General features: G+C 45.4%; 1 protein-coding gene and 2 long non-coding RNA genes across 4 annotated transcripts in view; 2 read left to right on the top strand and 1 right to left on the bottom strand.

The window, feature by feature from the left end:
• LOC123789114 (uncharacterized) overlaps positions 1-10399 on the top strand; it is a 30406-nt gene extending 20007 nt beyond the window's left edge. For both annotated transcript variants that reach the window (XR_006778678.2, XR_006778677.2), the window contains exons 4-5: positions 6868-7084; positions 9984-10399. This is a non-coding gene — a long non-coding RNA (uncharacterized LOC123789114). The remainder of the gene's footprint in view (positions 1-6867; positions 7085-9983) is intronic.
• Positions 58-25662, bottom strand: LOC148110379 (uncharacterized). Its single transcript, XR_015723914.1, has 2 exons — positions 25561-25662; positions 58-1371 (listed from the first exon to the last, which is right to left on the bottom strand). It is a non-coding gene; the product is annotated as an uncharacterized LOC148110379 (long non-coding RNA).
• The window catches only part of ZNRF2 (zinc and ring finger 2), a 110944-nt gene continuing 109440 nt past the window's right edge, over positions 25491-26994 (top strand). The window contains exon 1 of the mRNA XM_045792942.2: positions 25491-25956. Within this exon, the coding sequence (XP_045648898.2) occupies positions 25491-25956 (466 nt within the window). The remainder of the gene's footprint in view (positions 25957-26994) is intronic.

Below are 26994 nucleotides of genomic sequence, written 5' to 3'. Positions count from 1 at the left end.
CTCCATGTATATATACTGACAACTCACTAGAAAGGAAATATAAGAGGTACATACACATTTGAAAAAAATGTTCAACTTCATTAATGAAAGAAACGTGGATTAAAGACTGAATGCCATTTTCAAACCATTAAAATAGCACTTTTTTTTTTTTAACAATGTTAATTCTCACTGCTGGCCAGGATGTGGTATACATAGTTTATATTATACCCCATCAGCAGGCAGATAAATGGATATGAGCTTTTTAGACATCATTTGGCAATACATTTTAAGGGGCTTGAAAGGTGCTCATCCTTTTGACGTCACACTTCCATTCTTAAAGAAATATTTTTCTTAGGGAGACAAAGCTTTATATGAAAAGATGTTCCCTGCATCATTACTTAGAACAGTAAAAAGGAAAAAAGAAAATTGCTAACAAGTTTAAATATTCACCAAGGTAATGATTCAGTAGATTGTGACATATCTATGAAGGAATCTATAAAGTCGTTTTTAAAAACTGTGTTCATGAAGTGTTAACATTGCAAAGACTTGTAATAAAGTTAAATGAGAAAAAAAAATCAGTATTTAAACATGTATATTAAGCAGGACCTAAACCACCTAGGATAGGCCTTCGAATGCCCGCCGTTCCTATGGTTCTCTTCTACGGGTCTCTTACCCAGTGACCTTTCCTGCTGACCACAGCTGGCCAGGGGCAGAAAGCTGGCCAGGGTAAGCCAATTTATCTACGGAAGGGCCAGCAGGGAAGATAGTGATTAACTGAATCATGCATAGCTTTCCTTGGCAGAACCGAAAGCTGAGGCCCAGAGAGAGAAAAGCGGTTGGATGCCAGGGAGAGGTTAAAAAGGCGTCGAGTCTCCCTCACGGGGGTGATGAAGTCATGCATCCGTTATCTGCTGCTATATGACGCACCATCCCCGAACCGGCAATAGAAATCTCCCTTGCTCACAGATCTACGGTTCTGTGGGGGCCGAGTGGGGACAGTTAGTTTCTATTCATGAAAAGAGTCCGTGAGGGAAGTTCGGCTGGGGTTAGAGGGTCTAGTTTCAATATGGCTCTCACATGGCTGGCACATTTGGGCTGGCTACTTGTGAGCTGTGGGCTTCCATTCTTCTCCATGTGGTCCTCTTCATGGACTTCCTCACAGCATGGTGACTGGGTTTCAAAAGGACAGGGTTGAAGAACGTGACTTTCTTTACTTTTTTTTTTTTTTTTAAGCACATGGCATTTTTATGACCTGGACTTAGAAGTGAGAGTTTTGGGGGCGCCTGGGTGGCTCAGCCGGTTAGGTGTCCAACTCTTGATCTCAGATCAGGTCTTCATCTCAGGGTCGTGAATTCCAGCCCTCACTGGGCTCCATTTCCAGCATGGAGGCTACTTAAAAAAAAAAAAAAAAAAGTTTGAATATTGCTTTTACCAGATTCTGTTGAACAAGGCAGTCACCAAGGTCATTCCTTCTCCTCCCCTCCCCTCCCCTCCTCCTTCCCTCCTCTCCTCCTCCCTGCCCCTCCCCTCTTCCTCCCCTTCTCTCCTCTCCTCTCCTCTCCTCTCCTCTCCTCTCCTCTCCTCTCCTCTCCTCTCCTCTCCTCTCCTCTCCTCTCCTCTCCTCTCCTCTCCTCTCCTCTCCTCTCCTCTTAAAGAAGGCTCCATGCCCAGTGCAGAGCCCAATGTGGGGCTCAAACTTACAACTCATGACCCTGAGATCAAGACCTGAGCCAATATCATGAGTTGGCTTCTTTTTTTTTTTTTTTAAGATTTTATTTATTTATTTGACAGAGAAAGACAGCCAGCGCGAGAGGGAACACAAGCAGGGGGAGTGGGAAAGGAAGAAGCAGGCTCCCAGCAGAGGAGCCTGATGTGGGACTCAATCCCAGAACGCCGGGATCACGCCCTGAGCCGAAGGCAGACGCTTAACCAACTGAGCCACCCAGGCGCCCCAAGGTCACTCCAGTTTCAAAGGCAGGGGCTCATAGGCTCCACATCTTGCTGCAGGAATAGCAAGGTTCTGGAGGAGCACGTGGAATGGGAGATACTGTTGTAGCCATCTTTGGAAAACACCATCTGCCACAAGTAGATAGGGTTAAGTGAGTGAGGGGTAACAAATTACCTGGTTTGCTAAAGCTGTTCTGGGCCCTGAATGACCCAAAGTCTCAGAGCTACATTTTAGACACCGTGCAACCTGTCTAACATTTAGTCCTGGGGTCCCATGATATCAGGCATATACTCTTACAATAAACTTCCAATACTTAACTACTTAAGGTAACTTTGGCAAATCTTCCATCCTTGCATCAGCAACAAAGACAGATGCCCAACTAATCCAGACACATTATGATTTCAATTCCAGAAAGAAAAATTAATGGGAAGAAGACTAGAAATACGTTGAAATGTTAATAGTAGTTGCCTCTCAGTGGTAGATTTTTGAGTGAATTGACTTACCCTTTTAGGCTTATCTTTAAAAACACTGAAAGACTAAAGAGAAGGAAAGTCTTTATTCAAAAAAGAAATCAGGTTTTTCATGGTAGGGAGATTTGTCTTATAAATGGGGCTTCTACCAAATTATGTCCAGTTGCTTGGACCTGGTCCTCATAATGGCCCTAACTCTACCTGGTTCCTTCCTAAACCTCATTTTTAATAATCCTAGCTTGGGGTCGTGATTTGCCAGAGATGGTTTTTGAGACATTTTCACGTGCAATAATGAGCCTAAAACTGGGAGTTCAATGAAATTGTAAGAGGCCTCTCATCTGGTCTGCATCTCTCGTTCTTCACCACCCTTAAGCAAGCAGTCCCTCAGAAAGGGCAGGCTATTACGGCTGCTCCGTAGAGAACCACTGCATCCAGTTGGCCAGTTAGGCCTGCCAGCTTCCCCAGTGCCCTGTTGCTCGTCACAGAGAATGATGACATTGAGCTGAGGACTCCATTTCAACTCCAATCCATTGGAGTGCACCCATTCTGTTATTTCTGCTTTCCCATGACTGCCAGCTGGTTCAAAGGTAGTGATGAAGCCCGTTCAGGCCCAACAGTCTCCATTTTAGAGATCCCCGGGAGCTGTCTCCGCTGGTTCACTCCCTTTCACATGGTCACGTGTGGGGAAGAGAAGACATACGGTCAGTAGCAGGCATGGCCGGCCCCTCCACATGGTGGGAAGTCAGCTTGGCTCCCTGAGATGACGGGAGCATTCTCCCTCATCCCCTATCCCCACTTCTCTTTTCCCTATCTTGCTCACCCCACTTCGCACACCCCTACCCCCTTTCAGCCACTTACATGTGTAAGCGCACACACACAACACACACACACCCCCTCTACTCCCACCTCATGCAGATCTGTTCACCAGAGGATCTTTTACTAGCCTCACACAGAGTCTTTGTTGTGTCCTGGTACAATGTGGTTTCCCTTCATTCAAAACCGAAACCTGTTTTATTCTTCAACCCCAGTACCCACCGACTCCCTCATCGCCTGCAGACCGGCCATGTTTGCAAGCCTCTGTTAGCTGTGTACGCTTTGCGTGGGCTGAGAAGCCCCAAGCATCCAGGTATTTCCGTGGTCAGAATGGCTGGGGGAAAAGGGGTTGATGGTCAAGCTGACAAAGGGGATCAGTGACGTTCACAACCTCAGGAGGGGCCCGGCGACTCACTAGTGAGACGGGGCTTTCAGATTTGCCATTTTTATCCAGAAACGGTGAGGACTTCTCAGACAAACAAAATTACTGTATCTTGGATACAGCTCAGGAAGCACGTGCTTCTCACTCCTTTATCTGGGCAAGAGTTCCTCTCTGCCGCGACCTACACAGATTGGTCTGAGGGCTGATGGGGATCAACTTCAATGCATTTCTCATGGGCCGGTCGGCAAGAGCCGAAGTATTAGCAGCAGCTCTGCACAGTCATCTAGACCACACGAGCGCAATGTGAAAGCAGCAATTTATTTTTCTGTGGTCCCTGCCTTTATGATGAAGCTTCCCCTGCGAGGCCCAGGCCTGCTGGCCCAGCAGAGAGGCAGCCCTGCCAGAAAGAAGAGTCCCTTAGTAAGATGGCTCTTTGTGTGCCAGCATTGAGATTCAGTGCAGAGGTATTTTACTCCTTTTGAAATCCTTGGGGGAAAATTAGTTGGAATGGTTTTGTAGCAATAAATCCAAAGACTGTCTGATGAAGCACCAGTCTCCTCCTTGCTTTTTGAAACAACACAAAAAGCTGTTACCTACTGCAATATGCAGCATGAAATTGACTTTGCACTTGAACTACGGTTCAACAAAGCTTTACTTAACTGCAAGTATTTGTTCTAGGCTACGAGAGACAACAATCTTTAAGATACAATTCTGGCTCTCAAAGAGCTCATTTCCTAAACAAAGAAGTTGGAGCTGTGTGATAAATACTAGAAGTGTGCACGAGGGACAAAGAAGGTACAGGGGAGGAAGTAATGAACTCTGGAGGGTTCAGGAAGGCTTTCTGCAGGAAAGCAGTGCCTGTGGTTTTGCAGGATGAATAGGGGTTAGTCTTGCAAACAAAGTAGAGAAAAGCGCATCAGTCCAGACAGAGGGAATACTAGAGGTAATGGCATGGACAACCAATCCGTATGGGGAAGGCAGTGAGGTCAGGAGTCGATAAGACAAATTGGGAGAAAATGATGGGCTCAAGAGCCTAATGGTATTAATGAAGTCTTTTTTTTTTTAATTGAGATACAGTTCACAACCATAAAATTTGCCCTTTTAAGTATCGTTTAAAAAAGGGCTTTTAGTAGATTCACAAATTGTACAACCATCACCACTGTCTAATTCCAGAACATGTTCAGTACCCTAAAAGGAAGCCTGTACTCATTGGCAGTCACCCCCTTTTTCCCTCCTCCTGGCCTGCTTCTGGAAAACACTCAGTCCCTGCGGATTCGCCTACCCTGGACACCTTGTATAAATGGGAATCATAGAATATGTGACTTTTTGCATCTGGCTTCTATCACTGAGCATAATGTCTTCAGGTTTCATCCATTTTGTAGCATGTAACACTACTTTAGTCCTTTTTATGGTTGAATAATATTCCCTCGTGTGGAGAGAGATGTGTGTGTGTGTATATGTATATATGACACATTTTGTTCATCAGTTGATGGACATCTGGGTTATTTTCACCTTTTGGCTATTATAAATAATGCTTCTATGAGCTGTGCCCTTTTGTGTGACACTTGTTTTCAACTCTCTTAGGTATGTATCTAGAAATAGAATTTCTGAGTCTCACAATTACTCTCTAATTTTTTATTTGTTTAGTTTTTATTTCATAATCATGAGCTTAACTCTGCAATCCAGCTAGACTTGGAGGGGAGGAAGGAAAATATGGAACCCATAGAACTACAGTGAGAGCACAAAGATGATAGGATATTTGGAGCAGGTGGGGGTGAGGGGGTGCTCCCCTAAGCTACAGAAAGAATGCTCTGGTAGTTGAGATAAAACACAGGACAAGTTTATTGGATTTGCCCACGGTCAGCAATGGTGACCTTCTTGCTGGCCTTGCCATTCCTGGACCCAAACCAATCCATGCTGCCCCAATATTCATGGCCTCTCTCACCTGGCCAAAGACCCCACAGTTGCCATCCAACCACTCAGCGTTGGCAGTGCGGATGAAAAACTGGGAAGCATTCGTGTGCGCTCCAGCATTCGCCATGGACAAGACGCCAGACCTGTGTGCTTCAGGATGAAATTCTCATCATCAAGTTTCTCCCCCAGATGGACGTGCCATCAGTGCCATAGGGCGTGCGACATCCCCACCCTGGCACAGACATCCTGGAATAATCCTGTGAAAGCAGGAACCTTTATGACCAAATCCTTTCTCCCCAGTGCTCAGGCCATGAAAGTTCTCTGCTGTCTTTGGAACTTTGTCTGCAAATAGCCCAAAGGCTCGCGACCCGCAGGCGGGGTTGACCACGCGTGGATGGCACAGGCTGCTCTGGGGTGGCGTGTCTGCAAGGCCTGCGTTTTACTTTTAGAGGAACTAGTAAGGTGTTTTTCAAAGAGGCCATGCCATTTTACGTTTCTGTGAGCAAACACAAGCGGTTTCAATTTCTCTACATCCTTACCGACACATGTTATTTCTGTCTCTTTTATTCTACCCATCCTAGTGGGTGCGAAGTAACCTCTCATTGTGGTTTTGAATTGCATTTCCTTGATGATCAGGGATGTTGGGGCTCTCTTCGTGTGCTTCTTGGCATTTGTAAATATTTGTTGGAGAAATGTATATCCAAATCCTTTGCCCATTTTTCAATTGATGAAAACATCACAAAATTTACAAACCTTTAGTTGGACTGACAAAGGGAAAGAAGAAGAAAGTCACTAAAATCAGGACATTACCACCAGTCTGACGGGAATGGTATGAACAGTGGTATGCCAACAAATAGATCAACTGGTCTTATCAAAATTAAAAATATGCTTGTGGGGCGCCTGGGTGGCGCAGTCGTTAAGCGTCTGCCTTCAGCTCAGGGCGTGATCCCGGCGTTATGGGATCGAGCCCCACATCAGGCTCTTCCGCTATGAGCCTGCTTCTTCCTCTCCCACTCCCCCTGCTTGTGTTCCCTCTCTCGCTGGCTGTCTCTATCTCTGTCGAATAAATAAATAAAATCTTTAAAAAATAATAATAAAAAAAAATTAAAATATGCTTGAAAGGACACTATTACAGTGCAAAGATAACCCATGGAATGGGAGAAAATATTTGGGGATCATGTGTCTTGGAAGGCCTGCTCTCCAGGAGACGTAAAGAACTCTTACAACTCAATAGTAAGGAAAATAACCCAATTGCTCTCAGGGCCCAAGATTCGTCCATCTTTGGTCTTATACACAGAATCATGAATATTCATTAAGTAAACTTCTTTTAATTGATTTTTTCACTGTTTCTAACAAATAAGCTATAGGGGCCTACAACACTGATGTGCAGAAGTATCAGACACTGCGATGCCCTAACTGGTCCATGACCGATTTACATTCGAATACAAGCCAAGACATCAAGATTTGGGGCTGGAAAACACTCAACACAATTGCTTCAAGCTGCTATGACTTTGGACAAGGAAAAGCTCCTCATGTTCTGCCCCCATGACAGTGAGAGTGAGACCCAGGGGACCTGAGGTAAATTCAGCTTCTTTGTCTCTTCTTTGCTAAGCACGTGTTTATACCAGACTCAGGAGTAAACAGCATGAAGAAAGTAAAGCAGGGAAACTGCCTCCCCGGCGAGCTGCTGTAGCCCCTTCTCCTCCCAGTCATGGTTTCCCCCCCCCGCCCCCGGGAAAGCGAGGTCTAGGGCTCAGGCCCTGGCAGCCCGGCTTCCACATGCACCATTCCAGAAAGTTCGGCAATGATAGACGCTCTCCTGTCCAGAATGATGTCAGTCTTCATCGCACTCCACCTGTTTGAGGGTCTTGAGTGAGCGGATTGGTCCTCATTGACCAAATCTGCTCCTTCTGTCACCTTCTGGGTCACTCTCTCTCCTATTTTTCCTTCTACTGCTCTGACTCCATCTTCCTTCCCCAGATCCTCTTCTCCCACCAGCCCCTTGCAAGTGTACCCCAGGTCTCATATTTCATATTTTCACCCTCTCTACCTCCTTTCCCTAGGAGATTTTCAGCAACTTCCTCCTAGTATCGTTCTCTATAATGACCCAGTTTCTGCCTCCAATCTCCACACCTGGAGCTCTAACTGCCCACGGGACACTGACATTTGTCACTATTTAGCAAGTCTCTCCAGCTCAGTGTGCCCCCAAAACCTGCTCCTCTTCTTTTCCTCCTTAGTCCTCATATCACCTCGCCTGGAAATGCTAAGTCATTAAATATTCTCTCTCTTCCTCTCTCTGTCCCCATATATTCAATCCCTTGTATTTCTGAGAAAAGCTTTTCCTAGACATCTCTCCTCTCCATCCGCGTAGCCTTCCTCGCTATCTGCCTGACTGTAGACACCCCGTCTCCTTTCCAATCTGTGTTGCTGCCGGAATCCCCTCCAATACAGGCAAATCTGAACAGCGTCAGGCCTTCCAGGTTTTCCAAAGCTGGGGTGACTGGATGTCCCTGTTAGCTTGAAACAGGGCAGTTTTCTGTTGGGTTTTCTGTGATTCCATCTGGTTAGCATGCCCTTTTGCTCTCAGAAGTGACCTAGTTGGATGATGAAACATGTGGTCATCCTATGACAACTAACAGGTTAAAATCTCAGCTCTTTTATCTGGCTTACAGTCTGGCCCAGGCGAACCTTCTAGCTCTATCTTCTTCCACTCTGCCCACCTGCCCTTTCCCAAACATATTGAATGTGCCAAGTAGTTTCCCACCTTGTCCCCACTGTCCATGCTGTTCTCTCTTCCTGAACACCTTTTTCCATTTCCCACTTATCAACTCCTCCTTCACCTTCACCGCCCAGCCAAAACAGCACGTCCTTCATGCCCATCATATGCCGTCTGCCCCCATCGGCACCTGTCAGATGCTGCCTCTCCCTATGCCCCAGACCCCTGCCTGTGATCCTGCAGCAATTTGTTCAAACCTCTGCTATGGGTTCTACTTTGGATTTGGTCCAACACCTGGCCCATTTCAGGTCTTCCAAGTGTTTTGAAAGAGAGGATTCAAGAAGCATGAAGCCAGGAGCATTTTCCCTGGCTCTGATTAGAATACAGAGCTTTTATCCTCCATATGGGACTTTCTTGAGAAAATCCAACATGTCAGAGCCAAGTCCATTTCTTCATCTATAAAATAATACGGAGAATAATTGTTGCTGCCCAAACCTACCCATGTGAACTCAGTAGGGTGATAGAAATAAGTCCTGCTGTAGAAGTATAACGTGTCGAAATAACGAGGGGATGAGCCTTCCATCTCCCGTCATCTGGCCCTCAGCCTAGGGCCTGTGGAGGGTGGGGGCAGGAGAAGATTCTGAGATCTGGCAGATGGTTAAATAGAGAATGTGCCTATGGGAGGTCAGAATGAGTCATCCCAACTCGAATGAAACTAATTTGGAGAATAATCACTTATTGATCATGGACACAGGTCAATTACTGTACTATGAATTTTCCATGCCGTTTCTTTATGTAAAGCCACTCTTGTAAGATGGCTATGATGATTTCCCATTTTACATTTGAGGACGCTGAAGCTCAGCGAGGTTAAGTTATCTGCCAAGGGCACAAAGCTAGTAAGTGGAGCTGGGATACGTAATCATAATACTAATAATGTACGTATGTATGTGCCTGGGTGTTTATGAAGCACGCTGCTTGGACCTTACAACCACCTTATGAGTTAATGTACTCCATTATCAGATGGGAAAACCTTTAGGTAAATAGCCCAAGGTCACATAGCTACTAAGAAGTGGTGCCAGGCAATTTGCTCCAGAAGCCACATGCCTGGCCACTACCTTTGCTGTCTTTCAGGTCTGTTCGCTTTTGCTGTCTCGGCGTATTCTATACTGCCAGGGTCCGTCAGGTGCTCTTCTCTTGCTCCTCAAAATGTAGTCTGTAGACCAGCTGCACCAATATCACCTGGAAGTACGTTAGAAAGAATCTTGGGGGCACCTGGACAGACTCTTGAGTTCCACTCAGCTCGTAATCTTGGCGTCCTGGGATCGAGCCCTGCTTCTGGGCTCTGTGCTCAGCACAGTTCTCCTTCAGGATTCTCCCTTTTCCTCTGCCCCTCCCCCCACCCCCTGCTCGTCTCTCTAAGTAAATAAATAAATCTTTAATTAAAAAAAAGAAAAGAATCTTGAACCCCACTCCAAACATAGGGAATCAGAATCTGCATTGGGACAAGATCCCCAGGCCCTGGTCTACACCAGTGGGTCTCAGCCCTGTCTGCATGCTGGACTCCCTAGGGAGCTTTCAAGAGTCCTGATGCCCAGGCTCCAGTGACAGTGATTCTGTTTAATTGTCTGGGTGTGGTGTGAGTATAGGGCTTTTAAGAAGCTTCCCAGGGGATTCTGATGCGATGCTGGGTCTGAGAGTCACTCTTTTAAGCAAATACAGCTGTTGGTTCCTTCTTTCACTCATTTTTCTTATGTGCAACAGACCTCACTAAACACAGGCACAGCTTGCTGGGGAGATGGGCAAACAGCTACAATAGCGTAGAAGAAGCACTATGAAAACCATTATCCCAGGGCCAGGAGAGGTCCAGAGGAGGGCCCAACGTCCAAGTCTGCATGAAGGAGTCAAGGCCCATTGCTCGGGGGACACTGCATTCGCCTCAAGGACAAAGAACTCTGGAATTTGTTGAGGGAGGTGATTGAGCTGGGGTGGGGGTGAAGAAAGAATTCTGTGTGTACTATGAAAATGAGATTTACAGAATTTTAAGCTATAATATAGAGATCATTTAATGAATCCAGTGGTTTTCTAACCTTTTCGACTATGGCTCAATTGATGAGAAAGATTTTATGTCTCAGCCCAAAATATATAAATAAAGTTTCATGAAACAGTATTTACCTTTACTATGTGTGATGCACTTTGGTATTTTCTAGTCTTTCAATACACTTCTCTTTCATTAGAGAAAAAAAAGAAAACAACAACACTGGTCATGCCTAACTGAATTGGTCTCCTGCCCCACTAATGGGTTATAATCTGCAGTTTGAAAGACCTGACTTAATTGCTTCAATTTTTCCTTGTGGAAACAATGAGCCCGAATATCTAGACAACTTAGCCTGGAAGAGTAAAGAAAAATGTATTCAAATTTCAGTGTGAAGGACTAGTGTTAGAAATAAAGAAAGCCTTCTATATAGTATTGGTTGTTGGGGATTACAGAAGCCCTGGAAGTCCTACATATTTTCTGGGAGGCTAAAGCAGCCTGTAGAAAAGGCAAAAAGATGCATTTGCAAATGAAGAGCCCAACCCCACTAAAATATCATGGATGTGTGAATATTACTGAGCAAGAATTCTCAGCTTAGCTAGGTTTGGGGAGGAGTCAATGTGACCTGGAAGGGGGGAGAGAGCCCTTTTAGAACCACCTGGGGCCTTTGTCTAGTATAAACGACTCCCAGCCATCCTGATACGCACAGTGTCCCTTTGGGGCCAAAATTCACCCTGACAATAAGCCCCACGGACACTCTGGTTGACGGAGGTATACCATTCACTCCAGTGCATTGGGGCAGGCAGGAAAAAACCAAAGGTAAGAACCATGGATCTCTTGAGCAATGGTTCCCCATCTTTTAGGTTTCACAGGCTAATAAAAATTCAAACTGAGTTTAGGAATCAATATCGGGGTGCAGATGCTTATTGTATCAAATAAGGAAGTAAAAAAAACAAAAACAAATAAAAAACAAATCCCCCCAAACTACTGCCATCTACAGCTATTATAAGGATAGAAAGGACATAATCTTTAAAGGAAAGTCTTAGAAATTGAATACATTTAGCTTTAAGAAACCTTAAATTATGGGGGCGCCTGGGTAGTGCAGTTGTTAAGCGTCTGCCTTTGGCTCAGGGCGTGATCCCCGCGTTCTGGGATCGAGTCCCACATCGGGCTCCTTCGCTGGGAGCCTGCTTCTTCCTCTCCCACTCCCCTGCTGTGTTCCCTCTCTCGCTGGCTGTCTCTCTGTCACATAAATAAATAAAATCTTTAAAAAAAGAAAAAAGAAACCTTAAATTATGGTGCATATTCATAAACATAAAACAGCACTTAGCCGTTCCGAAGTATATAGTTCTGTAGTGTTAACTGTATCCAATTGTTGTGCAGTCAATCTCCACAACTCTTCATCTTGCAAAAGGGAAACTCTGTATCCATTAACAACTCACCATCTCCCCTCCCCCACAGCCCCTGGCAGCCCTCATTCCACTTTCTGTCTCTATGAATTTGGCTACTTTAGTTAATCTCATACAAGTGGAATCATACTGTATTTGTCTTTTTGCAACTGGCTTATTTCACTTAATGTCCTCAAGTTTCATTCCTATTGTAGCACGTATCAGAATTTCTGTCCTTTTGAAGCCTGAATGATACTTCAGTGTACGGATATACGATGTTAAGGTATCATCCACGGATGGACACAGGTTGCGTCTACCTTTGACTATTGCGATTAATGCTGCTATGAACGGTATACAGTATCTCTCGGAGTCCCTGCTTTCAATTCTTTTGGGTATATACGCAGAGGTGGGGATTGCTGGGTCATATAGTAATTGTATGTTTAATTATTTTAGGAATCACTATACTGTTTGAAGACATTTAGCTTTATATAGATTTAAAAAAAACTGCATTGTCTTAATTTTTCTTACATCACTATGCCTATTTCATCACAGACAGGCGTTGGCCTGTAGATCAATGCCTAGAACTACTGCTCCAACAGATACAAACTTCTTCCTGCTCTAATAGATACAAATTGATACAAGAAGCCAGAAAATCTGGATTCTTTATATTTTGTCTGACTAGAAAGATAATTATTTTAAATCATAAAATATCCATTAAGGAGGTGCCTGGGTGGCTCGGTTGAGTGTCATACTTCAGCTCAGGTCATGATCTCGGGGTCCTGGGATTGAGCTCCGCTCAGCGGGGAGTCTGCTTGTCCCTCTCCCTCTCCTTCTGCCCCCCCCCGCCCCGCTCTTGCTCTCTCTTTCTCAAATAAATAAATAAAATCTTTAAAAATAGATCCATTAAGTAGTTTGGAAAATTATATAAAAGCCATTAACCTGATTACACTAAATGTGAAAAAACAAAAGTTTCTATTATTCAATTTATCATGCCATCACCATTTCAAATTTCACTGTAAGTCACATTCCTTCTAATATTGGTCATTGAAGGTAACAGACACTTGCTCTTTCTCTGCCTGGTAATGAGTTTACAAAATCTTAGAGGAGATGGCCTGGCTTTCCAAAACTCTTGTTTCTCTGAAGTCTGTGTGTATTAAACTAAGTAATTTTCTGTAGCGTGGGGCTTTAAACATTTTTTTTAGGAGTGGTACATTTTAAGTTCTTTGTGATCTACAGAGGGAACTCTTTTCCTACTGAAATTCATGAGTTATTATCAAATAATTTTAATTCAGTAGAAAAAATCCTACTGTATTAAAATGAAATCCTAATCATAGCTGTCATTCTCCTCATTAATACTGGTCTTGGCAGTATTTTTCACTTCTTATCCCAATCACTGGTGGAGGATGGAGATGAAGAAATAACATTTATTAGTAGTATGCCATCTGTTAAAAAGATACACTGGAGAAACCAGATAGACATACATCTGAACATTTCATTGAAATGTTATGTTTTATTGAAGGAATTCAAGATCTTTTCTAATTCTTCCCTAGAATTTCAGTGAATCACCATTTGTGAATGTATTGCAAATTCTAAAAAGTAACAAATCGTCTTTTCCAAATCTATGAATCTTTTGTTTGCACAAGTCATATCTGAAGTTCCTTCCTGTTTATCTTTTCCTTTTTTCCTCGCCTCACAGAAGCAACTGAATTCTGGTAATGCTTTTACATCTCATATTTTTGACAGTCAAAACTGAATCAGAAGATGCCTCTGGACTTTTCTTTCTGCCCTTTCTCTGCTAAATCTGTGTGTTTTTAGAGCAACATATTTTATTTTCCCAACTGCATGGTTTGCTTGAAGCTTGATATTAACATGTCATAAAAGAAAATACTCTACATGCATGAAAAAACACACATCGTCGTAAAATCTGATTGTTTCATAATGTTTAGGTCTGTTTGTGTCAATAAGGTTGTAAGAGGGTTTCAGACACAAGTGTGCTAGAGGTTAATATTTGTCTGTCTGCACTTAACGTGCACATTTTGCCCATGAGAATGATTTGAAAATGTATCTGCATCTAATCGTTTGATTAGACCTGCTGAATCTTCTTCCATTCCCACTGTTACGGAACCAGGCCAGCCTCTCATTATTTTTTTTTTAATTCTGGTAAAATGTACATAACATTAATTTTTATCATTTTGAGCATTTTTAAGAGTTCATTAAGTGCATTCATATTGTTGTGCAATTCCCTCATCAATTTTCACCTGTTACTGCACCAGCCTTCAAAATCCAGCCTTGCTTCTAATTTTGCCCCCATTAAGGAAAGAAATAGAAATCTTATCTCTGTTGACTTGCATGCCACGTGCATCAAAGAAAAATGGGAAAATGGAGGAGGCATTCTTTGTCATTTCTGCCGTGCTTTCGGCTTCATAGTTGATGAGAAGCAAAGGCAGACAAAGTTCTCAGGGCAAAGAGCATATCTGCTCTACTTGTTCCGTCCCCGATGCAGGTTATTTCTTGCTCAGGACATCACAGCCCAAGGAATTGTTCAGTGAACCTAGAAAATGTAAACGCTCTTCGAAACTCATTTGGCATTAAAGTGTCTAACCACCAGAAGCACGAAAAGGCTTTTCGAGGTAGAATCTTTAGCTTTACAACGTGTGGAAATAATCATTTCAAAAAATTAAGAGCTAAAACTGTCAGGTGGCTAAACTTTGCACGCTCGCACGTAAGCGTAAAGGAGCCTGACCTGCCTTGGCCCCTCCAGGGGCAGCTGGACTCCCCTGGTCTGCACTCGGTCTTGAGCCCTCTGGGGGGGGGTGACAACACCTCAGAAATGAGGAGCCCATTGGTGCAAACTGCTTCAGGTCTCAAGCCTTTGGCAGTGCAGTTTTGTATCACTAGATGTCAGTGTGGACTTTCCCAGCTGCCACATTCTTTCCTCTGCAGGAGATGCACCAGCCTTCCCAGGGGGGCCTTCCTCGCGTCCTGGCAAACACAGGCCTATCTGCGGAACCGTAATTTCACCAAAGATATCATTGCCTTGCATATTTTAAAACACAATAACCCTGCTCTTTTCAATACCATGACCTTCTAATCTCAATGCTTGCATTTAGGCCGCGGTGTGCAGGGCTGTTTTGAGGCAGGTCATGGAAAGTGGGGTTGTCATTTAAAAGCAGCATGCTGGGGGGACCTGGGTGGCTCAGTCAGTTAAACGGCAGACTCTTGGTTTTGGCTCAGGTCATGATCTCAGGATTGTGATCTCAGGGTCGTGAAATCGAGCCCCGTGTCAGGCTCCAGGTTCAGCCCGGGGTCCGCTTGTCCTTCTTCTGTTCCTCCCTGCCCCCATAAATAAAAATAAAATCTTAAAAAACAATAAAATAGAGAAAAAGCAGCATGTTACCACAGATACCCGTAGAGCCCTGCCCCAGGAGACCACAACAGCCTATGCTCCCACGGCTAAGAGGGTGCAGGAAGCCGAGAAAAAAACATGTATGATTAGCCACATAAGCACTTAAGGATTTCAGGGTCACATTTATTTGACTTTTTTCTGGTTTTGAGGCAGCTTGTCGTCAGGGGGCTTCTGAAACCTTAAAGAACAGTCATTGTATCAGTTTCCTTATGCTGCTGTCCCATATTACCACAAGCTTTGTTGCTTAAAACAACACAAATCTATTACCTTACAGTTCTAGATAGAGGTTGGAAATCCCAAATGGGTCTGATTGGGTTTAAATCAAGATGGCGGCAGGTGTTTGCTCCTCTTGGAAGTCTTTGGAGAGGATCCATTTCCTTGCCTTTTCCTGTTTCTAGAAACCACTAGCATTCCTTGGCTTGCAGCCCCTTCCTGTCTTCAAAGTCAACAATGGCCAGTTGGGTCTTCCTCCTACAGTACTCCACTTCTTCTGCCTCTCCTCCTTCCTCTTTCACTTACAAGTAATCATGTCGGGCCCACTCAGACAATCCAGGACAGTCTCCCTATCTCAGGCTCCTTCATTTAGTTACACCTGCAAAGTCCTTCTTGCCATGTAAGGTAACATACAATCTCCAGGGATGAGGGCGTGGACATCTTTAGGTGGGAATTTTTCTGCCTAACACAGTCATCATTTTAAAAATAATATTCGATGCAATGGTTGAGGTGATGAACTTTTTAATAGTCTAATTTAGTGTCGTAGGAAACCGCTGTTTGTACCGTAGACTGTGTTGGAAAATAACAAACCCTAAATTTCCTTTGCTCGTGGAATGTAAACAATGAAGAAAAATAAATTTGCCACACCCGGCATTAATACTTGGTCATCCTCCAGTCAGACTGCACAGTTCTAATTCTGCTGCCCCTCGTGACTCCCCATTTTCAGAATGTCTCTCCTGGGAATGACACCCAGTTAGCACAGGGAGAACACACACAGAGGGCAGGAGACAGGGCTCCAGCACAGACAAGCATTGTGCAAGATGAAATCCAGGATTCTGAGAAACCTGACTAAAAACACCCATTTATACCGCCATGCAAATTCCACATAGGATTGGGGGTCTAAAGCCAACGGAACTTAACCCCATGCCTTGCTACAACCTCAAGGCTGGCTTCGTTCTGCCTTGCAAGGCTGACTTGGTCTCCCTACTTCTCGAACTTTTCTTTCCCCCCTATTTCCTACCTAGTGCTACCAGAAAGCTTCCCTGTCATCCCTGACTGGTCCTGCTCAGTCATGCACAGCATCCAACTGGTCTGCCAGACCTGTGGAGGCTAGTTTCTTAATAGCTTTTGAATCTACCCTACATCAGCCCCTTAACCAGTCTTCTGTACTCTGTCTTCCTCCCTCCTGTTCAATAAATCCTCCAAGATACTTCCTATCTTTCTAAACTGCAAATGCAATCATGCTACTTCCCTGTTTGTGAGCTGGTTCCCTTTTGCTTCCTGGAACAATTCCAACCTCTTAGCCCAGCACAGCAAACCCGTTAGACTCTGCCTCAATCTACTTTTCCAGGTTATTAGCTCACCTCACGGCCTCCTACGCTTCGTCCCAGCGATAATGAACTGCTCTCAGTGCTCCCAGTGCTCAGAGCTCTCCCTTGCTTCGTGCCCCTCAGCCTGGAATGCCTGTGGCTGTGTCAGCCACCTCTCTCAAGACTCAGCTCAGTACTGCTTCTGGGAACGCATCCTTGTCCTTCACTCGGCCCCCACCCCTGCACTCAGCTCCAGCATGCATTTACCACACTGCACTCGAGTCATCTCGTTATTTATATCTGTGGCCCCTGACGATAAGCTATAAGGTTTTTGGAGGCAGGGACCCTGTTTGGTTTAACTTTGCATCCCTAGTGCTAAACACAAGAACCAGCACATTACTGATGTCCGGTCACTTCTGGTTTAAGGAATGAAGACCACTCCAGTATGGGTCCCAAGGTATCGGGATGTCTCCAGGCACCAGGGATGACCGAGTTCAGGGCTGTGTTCTAACACCTACCCCATTTAGACCTGTATGGCTAGAGGACAGCCAGAGAGCCCATGGAGCTTCTGGTAAGTGGAGGGTGGGGCAGGCTGAACAGTTGCTCTTGTTGGTTGCTCTGGTTTTTCGCTTGATACCCAGGAAAGTTAGACCTGCAATTACGAGCTTACCACTTCCAACCTGGCCTAACCTGGGAGCATATATCAATCGGTAGCAACGCCAAGGGACCTGGCCACTAGGGCATGGACTGCTCTGGCCAAAGAGTGTAGAAGACGGCAGATGCGACACACGCAAACTCACTGGGGTAACGACGGCCTGTTAAGTCAGTAGTAATTCGGGACATGCATTACCACTGCTGTCCCCCGTGATCCCCAGCAGTTACCGAATGTCTTCTGTGTGCAGATTGTCTGGGAGCTCTACAAGCAGGCACTGTAGAGAATTAAAAATAAAACAGAAACAGAGTTTCCGTACTTGGGAGCCTTACGCAATCTGGGCCCCAAATAAGGAGCTTGCCTTTACTGGGGCTTTTGGCTACCTTTGGTGGGAGGAGGTGGTAAGGGAAAATGTCTTATAAGGCTTTTTAATCATTCATGTAGAACCATAGTGATTTAAAGCAGTGGTAGGAAGCAGGGATGAGAGTGCACATGCACTGGAGGTGGGGACCACATGCATTATGTAGCAGAGAGCTATTTTTTCTCCAAGCTAGTCTTCACTTCAGTAGGCCGGGAGAATTCCCTTGGTACTGACCCCATGTCACACCTTTCCACTCAGTGTTATATCTTTTCAATAGTAGGTCCCTAATAAAGATCAGGGATTCCTTTTAAAACACTATGTATGGAATCCAAGCAGTTTCTTCATAACGCAGCATGGGTTTGGTTGTTTTGTATTAAGGATTTTAAAATAAGGGCTTTTAACGATTTTTTAAAAATATCATTTGCAAGCCAAAGTGGATGGCGAGTTAGAGCATAATATAAATATTTAAGCTCTGATTACTACTCTATGCCATTTTGATAAGGAAGAATTAAATTATTTTTAGATAATAAAAATAGGTGCTGACATTGTGTCTCAAGCTGTATTTAGATAGGAAAATGATTCAGAATCTATGTTTAACATAGCTTAGGGAGCTGGTCACTGATTGATTAACATGAAATGCTTTTACAACACATTTAGTCCTATTCAGAACCTTAGTGAAAGTGTAATTTAACTGCCCTCTAGAATCAAAAGATTTTTTTTTTTTAAAGACGAAGATGCTTTAAATATTAGAGATTTCAAATAGCTAATGCCTGGTGTCTCAATGACAACTTCTTTTCAAATTTCATAGAGATACACATGCATGTACAACCATCTGTCCCGTGGTAGAAAGATGTAGGTTTGTCATCATGACATGTCATAGTGTCAAGATTAGTGATGTACCTACTTATTGGTAAATTACTACTGAACAGTTATTACCCATAAAGCCTTAAGCGTCAATATGCATTAAAATTACACAAAGTAGTAAAATCAATTCCAGTATTAGTATACATTACGATATCTTGACCTGCTAGAGATCGTATGCAATTTAGCACAACCTGCTAGAGATAATGACACTGCGATAAACATTCATGTATCTATTAACACATTCCAAAGTATTTTCAAGTAGAGACTGAGTCATTTGAGACTCACGATTCCTCTGTGAGATTGGTCTTACAATCCTCCTCATTTTACAGAGGACACAGGTTTAGCCAGGTTAAGTAGTTTGCCCTAAATCCCACAGCCAGTGCCAGACAGAGCCAGGGCCTAACCCTGGCCTGAGCTCACCCACTTCATGATGTGTGCTTATAATCTGGTAGCGATTGGCTCCATCCTTTGGAAGATAGGCATGATTGATTAAAAGATCAATGAGAATAAAGGGAAGAGAGAATTTGGGTTACTCACGATAGAAAAATAAAAGTGTGTTAAAGGCATTGTATAAATTATGGACATTCTCTGAAAGATTACCCAACAATGTGATCCCTAAATATTTCTCTATACTAACCTTAGTTTTAGAATGTAAGATACAAGTTTCTAATCTCCACAGTGTTTTCTGTAGGATATATTAAGATGAATTTTAGGGGCATCTGGGTGGCTCGGTTGGTTAAGTGTCCGGCTTTGGCTCAGGTCATGATTTCAGGGTCCTGGGATCGAGTCCTGCCTTGGGCTCCCCACTCAGTGGGGAGTCTGCTTCTCTCTCTCCCTCTGCCCGTTCTCCTGCTTGTGCTCTCTCTCTCTCTCAAATAAATAAATAAAATCTTTTTTTAAAGGTAAATTTTAGATGGCCCATTTATTTCTTTAAAGAAATGAAATATAATAATAGGAAAATGGCCTATTTAAAGATAGGTAATTATACAAATAGTCCTATAGTTTGGTAAAGAGACTGGGTAATGTATAACTCTAAAAAAAGGTTGGGGGGGTGCAAAACTGTGCCCATCTTTACGTACTATAATGAGAGGGAATATGGGATAGCAGAGACTTTAGCAAAAAGTGGTCTCGTGCGAGACCCATTGGGAGGCTGTGGGCCCTACTGAGAGGACAAATGGGATGGCAGGTCTCCTGCCAGTTTTAAAAGAGTGGGCAAGACAGGGGCACCTGGCTTGTTCAGTTGGTGCAGCATGCGACTCTTGATTTTAGGGTTGTGAGATCAAGCCCCACATTGGGCGTAGAATTTACTTACTAAAAAAATTTAAAAATAAAAGAGTGGGCACGACATTTGCAGCAACCTGGATGAAGCTGGAGAGTATAATGCTAAGTGAAATAAGTCAGAGAAAGACAAATTCCATATGATGTCACTCACATGTGGGAATTTAAGAAAAAAAAAACAAACAAATGAGCAAAGGAAGAAACAAAAAGGCAGAGAGAGAGACAAGCCAAGAAACAGACTTTCAACTATAGAGAACAAGCCGATGGTCACCAGAGGATAGGCGGGTGAGGGATGGGTGAGATAGGTGGTGGGGATTAAGGAGTGCGCCTGTCCTGAGGAGCACCGAGTAATATGGAATTGGGGAGTTACTATGTTGTACGCTGGAAACTAATACAACACTGTATGTTAACTATATGGAAATTAAAATCTTTAAAAAGTTTTATTTAATTAATAAATAAAATAAAATAAAATAAAATAAAATAAAATAAAATAAAAAGAGTGGGCAAGAGAGGGAAGAGAAGCACACAAAAGAGTAAGTGTCAAAGGGAAGAGACACAACTCAACTGAAATCCAGAGTGGGTAACAGCAAACCCATCAGTCAAGGTGGGGGTTTTTTTTGTCTTTTTTTTTTTTTTTTAAGATTTTTATTTTTCTGAGTAATCTCTATACCACATGCTCTACCAACTAAGGCAGCCATGTGCCCCATCAGTCAGGTGTTTTTACTGACAAGCCCACAACTAGCTTGTCTGCTCCAGTGTGGGTTTCTGGCCACCAATGTTGTCAACATGCAGTGCTTTAGCCAATCAAACTAATTTTGAACCCCAAAAGTCATGGCTCCGACTATCACCACTTAATCATGTGAGGAAGAAGAAAAATAGAGCATATGTAAAAGCTTCAAATATTAGAAATTTTAAAGAGCTGGGGCTCTGTTACTTAAGAGTTACGAGGCCGTGAAAAAGAACAGTTCTGATTAGGTAGAGGAAAGCATTGTTCAGACCAGTGCTTCTCCAGATATAGTCTGAGGTCTTGTGGCAGCAGACTCAGCTGGGCTGCTTATTAGAATGCAAATTGTCAAGGCCCAACACTGATCTAGGGAATGAGAATCATGGAGGGTGGGGCCTGGCAGTCTGCTTTAACAAGATCTCCACATGATTCTTTGGTGCACTAAAGCTTGCAAAGCACTGATTCAGACCATCGTTAGTCAAACTGCAGACTACAGCCCATTAGTGGGTTGTAAGATCAATCCAGTAGGCAGTGAGCAGCATTTTACAAAAGTGAAATGGAACACAAAAGAAAATGGAGTGCATCCCACGTTGCACGGGTGTGAGCTCATAAAACTTGTCTCAGTTCTAGATATGTATGTACGCCCATGTGTGCTGGTTTAAATGAAGCAGCACTTTTAATTTTTGAAGAACTGGTAGGGTATAATAAGAAGAGACAAATTTTATATGAAGCCAGAACTGTTTGGTTGACGATAAAACACATTGACAGCTTAATGTGGATTCCTATTTGGAGAGAGAGTAAGGAGGGAAGGAAGAGGGCCAAGGAAAGAACACAGCAAGCCAAGGTTTTCTAACTTCAGAATCCTCATGAGGAAAGAATCAAAAAGGCCTACCAAGAGAGGAAAAGGAGGGGGGCATATGCCATAGAGATGTCAAGGAGGGTAAGTATAAGATAAGGTCACGTGTGACCTTCAGGAAACAATCATGTAAGTAAGCCTATTCATTCACTCATTCATTCATTCACAGATCATTTATTGTCCATCAGAGGTGCCAGGCACTGTGTTAGGTGCGGCGGGTATAGAATAGATGCGAGGCCTCTCGTGGAGGGTGCTATTTAGGGACAAGCAACAGCATGATCGGGGCTGTGAAGAAAGCATTAACATAGCACTTAGTGGGAACGCTGAAGTCAGCCTGTGATGATGTGGTTGGAGTGGGGTCACGGGGGATGTCCATATGGAGAGGGCATTTCACCAAAATGCTGATCACATCTTAACAGGGTATTCTTTCTTTAACCTAACCCGTGATTATCTAGATCAGTGTTTCTCAAACACTAGTGTGCAGCAGAACCCTTTAGAGAGCTTATTCAAGCACTTTTTGATTCAGTAGGTCTGGGGTGGGAGTCTGATAATCTGCCTTTCTGACAAGTCCCCAGGCAATGCAGATACTGTTAATCTGGAGACTGTCCTTTGAGGATCGCTGATCTACATGGCTAAATTAAGAGTTCTGTTAGATGGTATTTCTAGAAACACAATTTAAAGTAGATAGAATTTAGCTGATCGGCATGCACACAAAAAATTAGTTTTTCTTTACATTTTGATGGCTTAATAACAGTAACTGTCACTAGAAATTTTCATTGAACTTAGCTTCTATTGTATAATGTTTTCCTACGATTTAATATTTAGCTTAGATATTCGACAGTCAGGCAACTGTTCCTGTGTGTGGCAAAGATGTGCTTGCTATGTGTTTGCCAAAATTATTTCCTTTTTTCCCTGGGCACACACGTTAAGACTGCATTTCCTGACCCCTTTGCATTTGGGTTAGAACCTGTGACCGACTTCTGGCAGCATGGAGAGTGGGTAGGAGGGATGCAAACCCCTTCAGGCTTGGCTGACACTTCTTTCAGCATCTGCCCTTTTCCTTTGGCCAGCCAAATCCACAGGATTTAGAGAAGGGTTCTGGGGGGAGTCTGGGGGTCTGCCTAGCCACTGCATAAGAGCTGGGGTCCTGGAGCCACTGCTTGAAGAGAAACCCAAGACTGCCACTCAGGTGGGGAACCATCTGAAGAGAGATGAGAGGGCAGACCCGGTGAGCTCACAGTGTGCTTTCCTGGCATGATGGCCCTCAAGTTTAGCGGTTTGATTCCGCTGGATAGCTTAGCCTGTCCTGAGTAATGCTCTGCCTTAGTGAGTAACACGAAACACGTATTTAATGAGCCCCATGATCAGCTTCAATTTCTATTATGTCCAACATTCAGCCTATAAATGACTTTCTGGCCACTCATTTATTCAACAAATACTTACCTAGAGGCTACTGTGTCCCAAGCACTGCTGCTGGTGAGCAAAAAACAAAAACCAAAACCACACGCCTTCCATGCTCTCAGGGAATTTGGTCTTGTGAGGAAGGGACATAAATCAAACAATTGTTCAGACATATGTAAAATTCCAGCTGTTGTGGATGATGTGAATGTTAGAAGCCTGGTGCTACCAGGGGATTTGTTTTCCTAGTTAGGAATAAACGTTGAGTGCTTCAAGGTGTAATTACCATCTGAGTAAAAATGATTTAAAAATAAAACTAAGTTTGGATGTGATGAAGCAAAATATAATTAAATCTGAATACGACTAAGAGTCATACAGTTTTATCATTAAATCTTTTAATAGTTTTAACTACTGAATGGCATTTGCTCCATATTACAGTTATCTCAACTTTTAAAATGCATATATAATGATGAATGTGAAATCCTTTATCAGTTATTAGCTCCTCAGAGACTTGCAAAATTCATTTACTCCTTTTTTTAAATCATAATGTGTTACTTTTCTATATTCCTGCTGAACCAGAGTTTTACACTGAAGGTCTCATTCAGTAAAAGTTAAATCAGATCAAATCACTAAATACCTTCTTGGATTAGAACTTGTCATTCTGGTTACCACTTTAGCCTTTCAAATTTTTCCCTGCTTACCAAGTAACCAATGGTCAGTAAAACTCGTACACAGGATGGAAGAATTTTAAATTTGCATTGAGTAGCTTTGTTTTTCCATTTACACACACACACACACACGCACACACTGATACATATACATTCTCAGATGTTTTATATAGTCACACAATGCATCTATAGCTATACATATATTCTTCACTTCTGTTTGAAAACTTAATTCTCATACTTGAATGATGAAAATCATTAATATTACAAATGTGTTAAAACAATAAGGTATTTATTTTTGCAGTTTGTACAAAAATACCAGTTGCTATTATTTTCACATAATGGACACTTCATGCATTTTCAAAATGGATATCCAGACCATGTTCTGCCACCAAGATACTACATCACAGTTAGAAATGAACTGAGGAGAATTTTGCTAAATTCCATTTTAGAGAAATTATAGGATTTTATTATTTTTAAAGCTTTTTTTATTTCATTAACCTCTACGAACCCAGATATCGAGTCTCAGGCTCTACTGACTGAGCCAGCCAGGTGCCCCCAGAGAAATTACAGGATTTCAAAGCTGTCAGAGCCCTAGGGATTTAATACAAACATCCCAGGTCAGGAAACTAAAGTCCAAAAAGGTCAAGTTTGCTCACGACACGTAATTTAGTTCTGATCCCAGACCTAGACCCCAGATCTCCTAAATCAGGTTGCAGCTTTTTCTGCACCACGGTTTCTGCCTTACAACCGAAAGTCACGCTGGATTGATTATCTTTAGTTCTTCCAACTGCGCTTCTTCCACGGTCAGTTTTACGGGGTAAATCTAATTAAGATGGAGTTGATTTCTGCCTTCTTGGTTATTATGTTTTTGCGGTTCTTAGTCTTTTATCATCAACATTGTTGAGCGTCTGTTTTATCTAAAAGACACACCCTGAGTAACACCAACGAGGAGGTTAACACCCGCCCAAACTGGAGGCTCCCGGATCCAGGACACAGTCATTCCCAGCCCCAGCTGGGAGAACTTGAAGTTTGGAGACGCGGTCTAATTCAGGGTCCCAGGGCCACGTGCGAGAGGAGGGGCCGCCTTCTGGTTGGCGCCCCGAGGGGCTCCGTCCCTCCAATCGGCTTAGGCCCCGCGGTGAGAGAGGGGGCGCGCCCTGCGGGAGGGGGCGGGACCAACGACCTGTCCATCACCGAGTCCACGGGTGGCAGCACCTACCACACCGCCGTACCTTGGCGAGGCGGGGCCGGGGCGGGAAGGCCGCGCCCGGGGGAGGCGGGGCCGGGCCGGCGGAAGCCAATCCGCCGGGCGGTGCGAGGGGGCGGGGGTGGGGCCACCGCCTGCGACCCAAACACCCGAGTCCTGGTGCACTTTGGAGCCGCGCTGCTCCTCGGCCTTCCGGTGCGAGGGCCGGGGAACCTCCTCCCCTACTGGGCACCCCCACCTTCGGGGCCCAGAACCTCCCCCCCCGCCCCTCCTTCGCAGGGGTTAGTGCGGCGACGGTTGCCGGGAAGCGCGCGCCGCCCCTCCTTCCCCTCCTCCATCCCTCACGCGCCACCCGTTTTTCCTCTTTCTCCGTTAATAACAGCTGGGTGGCTGGGGGAGGAGGGAAGGTGGCCCCGGCGGAGTCTGGGCGGGCGCCTCCCACTCACCCGCGAGCCGCCGTGTGAGCCGGAGGATGGCGGCGGTAGCTGCGGCCGCCCGGGAGGAGGCGGTACCGAGGCCCGGGGCACAGAGAGCGGCGACGGCGGCAGAGAGCGGCAGCGACCCGTCGCGGCGCACCAGAACCGAAACCAGCGGCAGCCGCACAGCCACCTGAGCCGCCCCTCCCGCCGGAGCTAGCGAGCGGCGTCCGCCGCAGCCCGACCTCCTTCCTCTCCGCTTCTCCTCGTTTCCCGCGACCTCCCGCAGGCCGCCGGTCTCGCCCGCCGCACCCGAACACAAGAGCGCTCCGGGCGCCGACCGCCCTTCGGGGCGCCGGGCGGCGGCCCTGGACGTGCGGGCTTCTCCTTGCGCCGGCCGCGGCGCCTCGGCCCTGCCCGCTCGCTCCTGCGCTTGCTCCCGCCCTCCCGGCGCTCCGGGCGCCGCGCGCGGGCCAGGCCCGGGGCAGGGCGGCCATGGGCGCCAAGCAGAGCGGCCCGGCCGCTGCTAACGGCCGCACCCGCGCCTACTCGGGCTCGGATCTACCTTCCAGCAGCAGCGGAGGGACCAATGGGACCGCGGGCGGCGGCGGAGGCGGCGGCGGCAGCGGGCCGCGGGCCGCGGCCGCAGGGAGGTTTCCGGCTCAGGTGTCCGGCGCGCACCAGCCCAGCGCCTCCGGCGGCGCCGCGGCGGCCTCGGCGGCCCCGCGCAGTCGCTCCCTCGGCGGGGCCGTAGGGAGCGTGGCGTCGGCGGCCCGCGCGGCTCAGTCCTCGTTCAGCATCCCCAACAGCAGCAGCGGCCCGTACGGCTCGCAGGACTCGGTGCACAGCAGCCCGGAGGAGGGCGGCGGCGGCAGAGACCGGCCGGCGGGCGGGGGCCCCGGCGGGCCGCGCCTGGTGATCGGCTCCTTACCAGCTCACCTGTCGCCGCACATGTTTGGAGGTACGGCTCCCTCCCCTCCCCGGCTCCCAGGTTCCCTGCCTCTCGCGGGCGGCACGTGGGCCGCGGCCGCGCTGGGCTTTACCCTTCTCCTTTTCTCCTTCAGCCTGAGCGCCGCGGCTGTGCCGCGCGGCCCGGCCCGCTCACCCCTCGGGGGGGGGGGGCGGGAATCGCCGCTTAACCCCGGCGGCGCCGCTCCCGCTACTCCCTGGGCTTGGGTTTTTAGACACCGGGTGTACCCCCCGGCTCCCAGTGGGTGCCCAGTAGAGGAAGCCCTTGTTTTCCCCTTGGGGTGAATGGAGCAAAGATTGTTTTTGAAACAAACCGATGCAACAGCCCTCGTGCTTGTAGCGTTTAGTATCAGGAAGTCAGGAGAAGACCGGTTGCCTAATGTAGCTCCGACTGGGGACGCAAGCGGTGAGCGTTCTTTACAGGCCAAGAGTCAGAGGGTCTCAGAGGAACAGAGGAGTATTTGAAAAAAGAGGGAGTTCTCCCCTTTGGACTGTTAATATAAAACCGTAATCCTTAAGTCTATGTGAATAGCCCCACCTACTGCATTACAGTTTAATTGGTGTGATGGAAAATGTATTTTTTGACCCCAGCGAACTGCTACTTTAGATAATGGCTCATGTGAGCCCCGCTTCATCTGAACAGGGAATTTTAAAAATTGAAAGCCTTTCTTAAAGAGAAGCTAATTATCGGAACTCTGCCTAAAAGATGCAGTAAAAGCTTAGGTGCTTTTGAAAAGCAGTGTTGACTGCGAATTCAGGAAAAGTCGCTCGTGATAAATGGAAATTTTTAATAGCAAAATGATGTGCCTTTATGTAGAAACAGGAAGGGTGCTCTTGATATGAGGAAAGTGAATTTGGCCTCTTCAGTTACGTTCGGTAGTGATTTACTTTACCTCTAAACGGTTAATATCCTAAACGAATCGAGACACCCCTCCCTTCCCAGTTCAGGAGAAGACATTGGAAGTTTAATCTGGTTAGGGAGGCTGACTATAGAAGGTAGACGTCCCCGCATCATTGCATTATGTATCGT

This window comes from Ursus americanus, chromosome 3 (genome assembly GCF_024610735.1).
Source record: "Ursus americanus isolate L20-20 chromosome 3, mUrsAme1.1.p, whole genome shotgun sequence".
Taxonomy (NCBI): domain Eukaryota; kingdom Metazoa; phylum Chordata; class Mammalia; order Carnivora; family Ursidae; genus Ursus; species Ursus americanus.
Note: the sequence above shows the minus strand (reverse complement) of the source record. Positions and strands in the feature narration are given on the sequence as shown.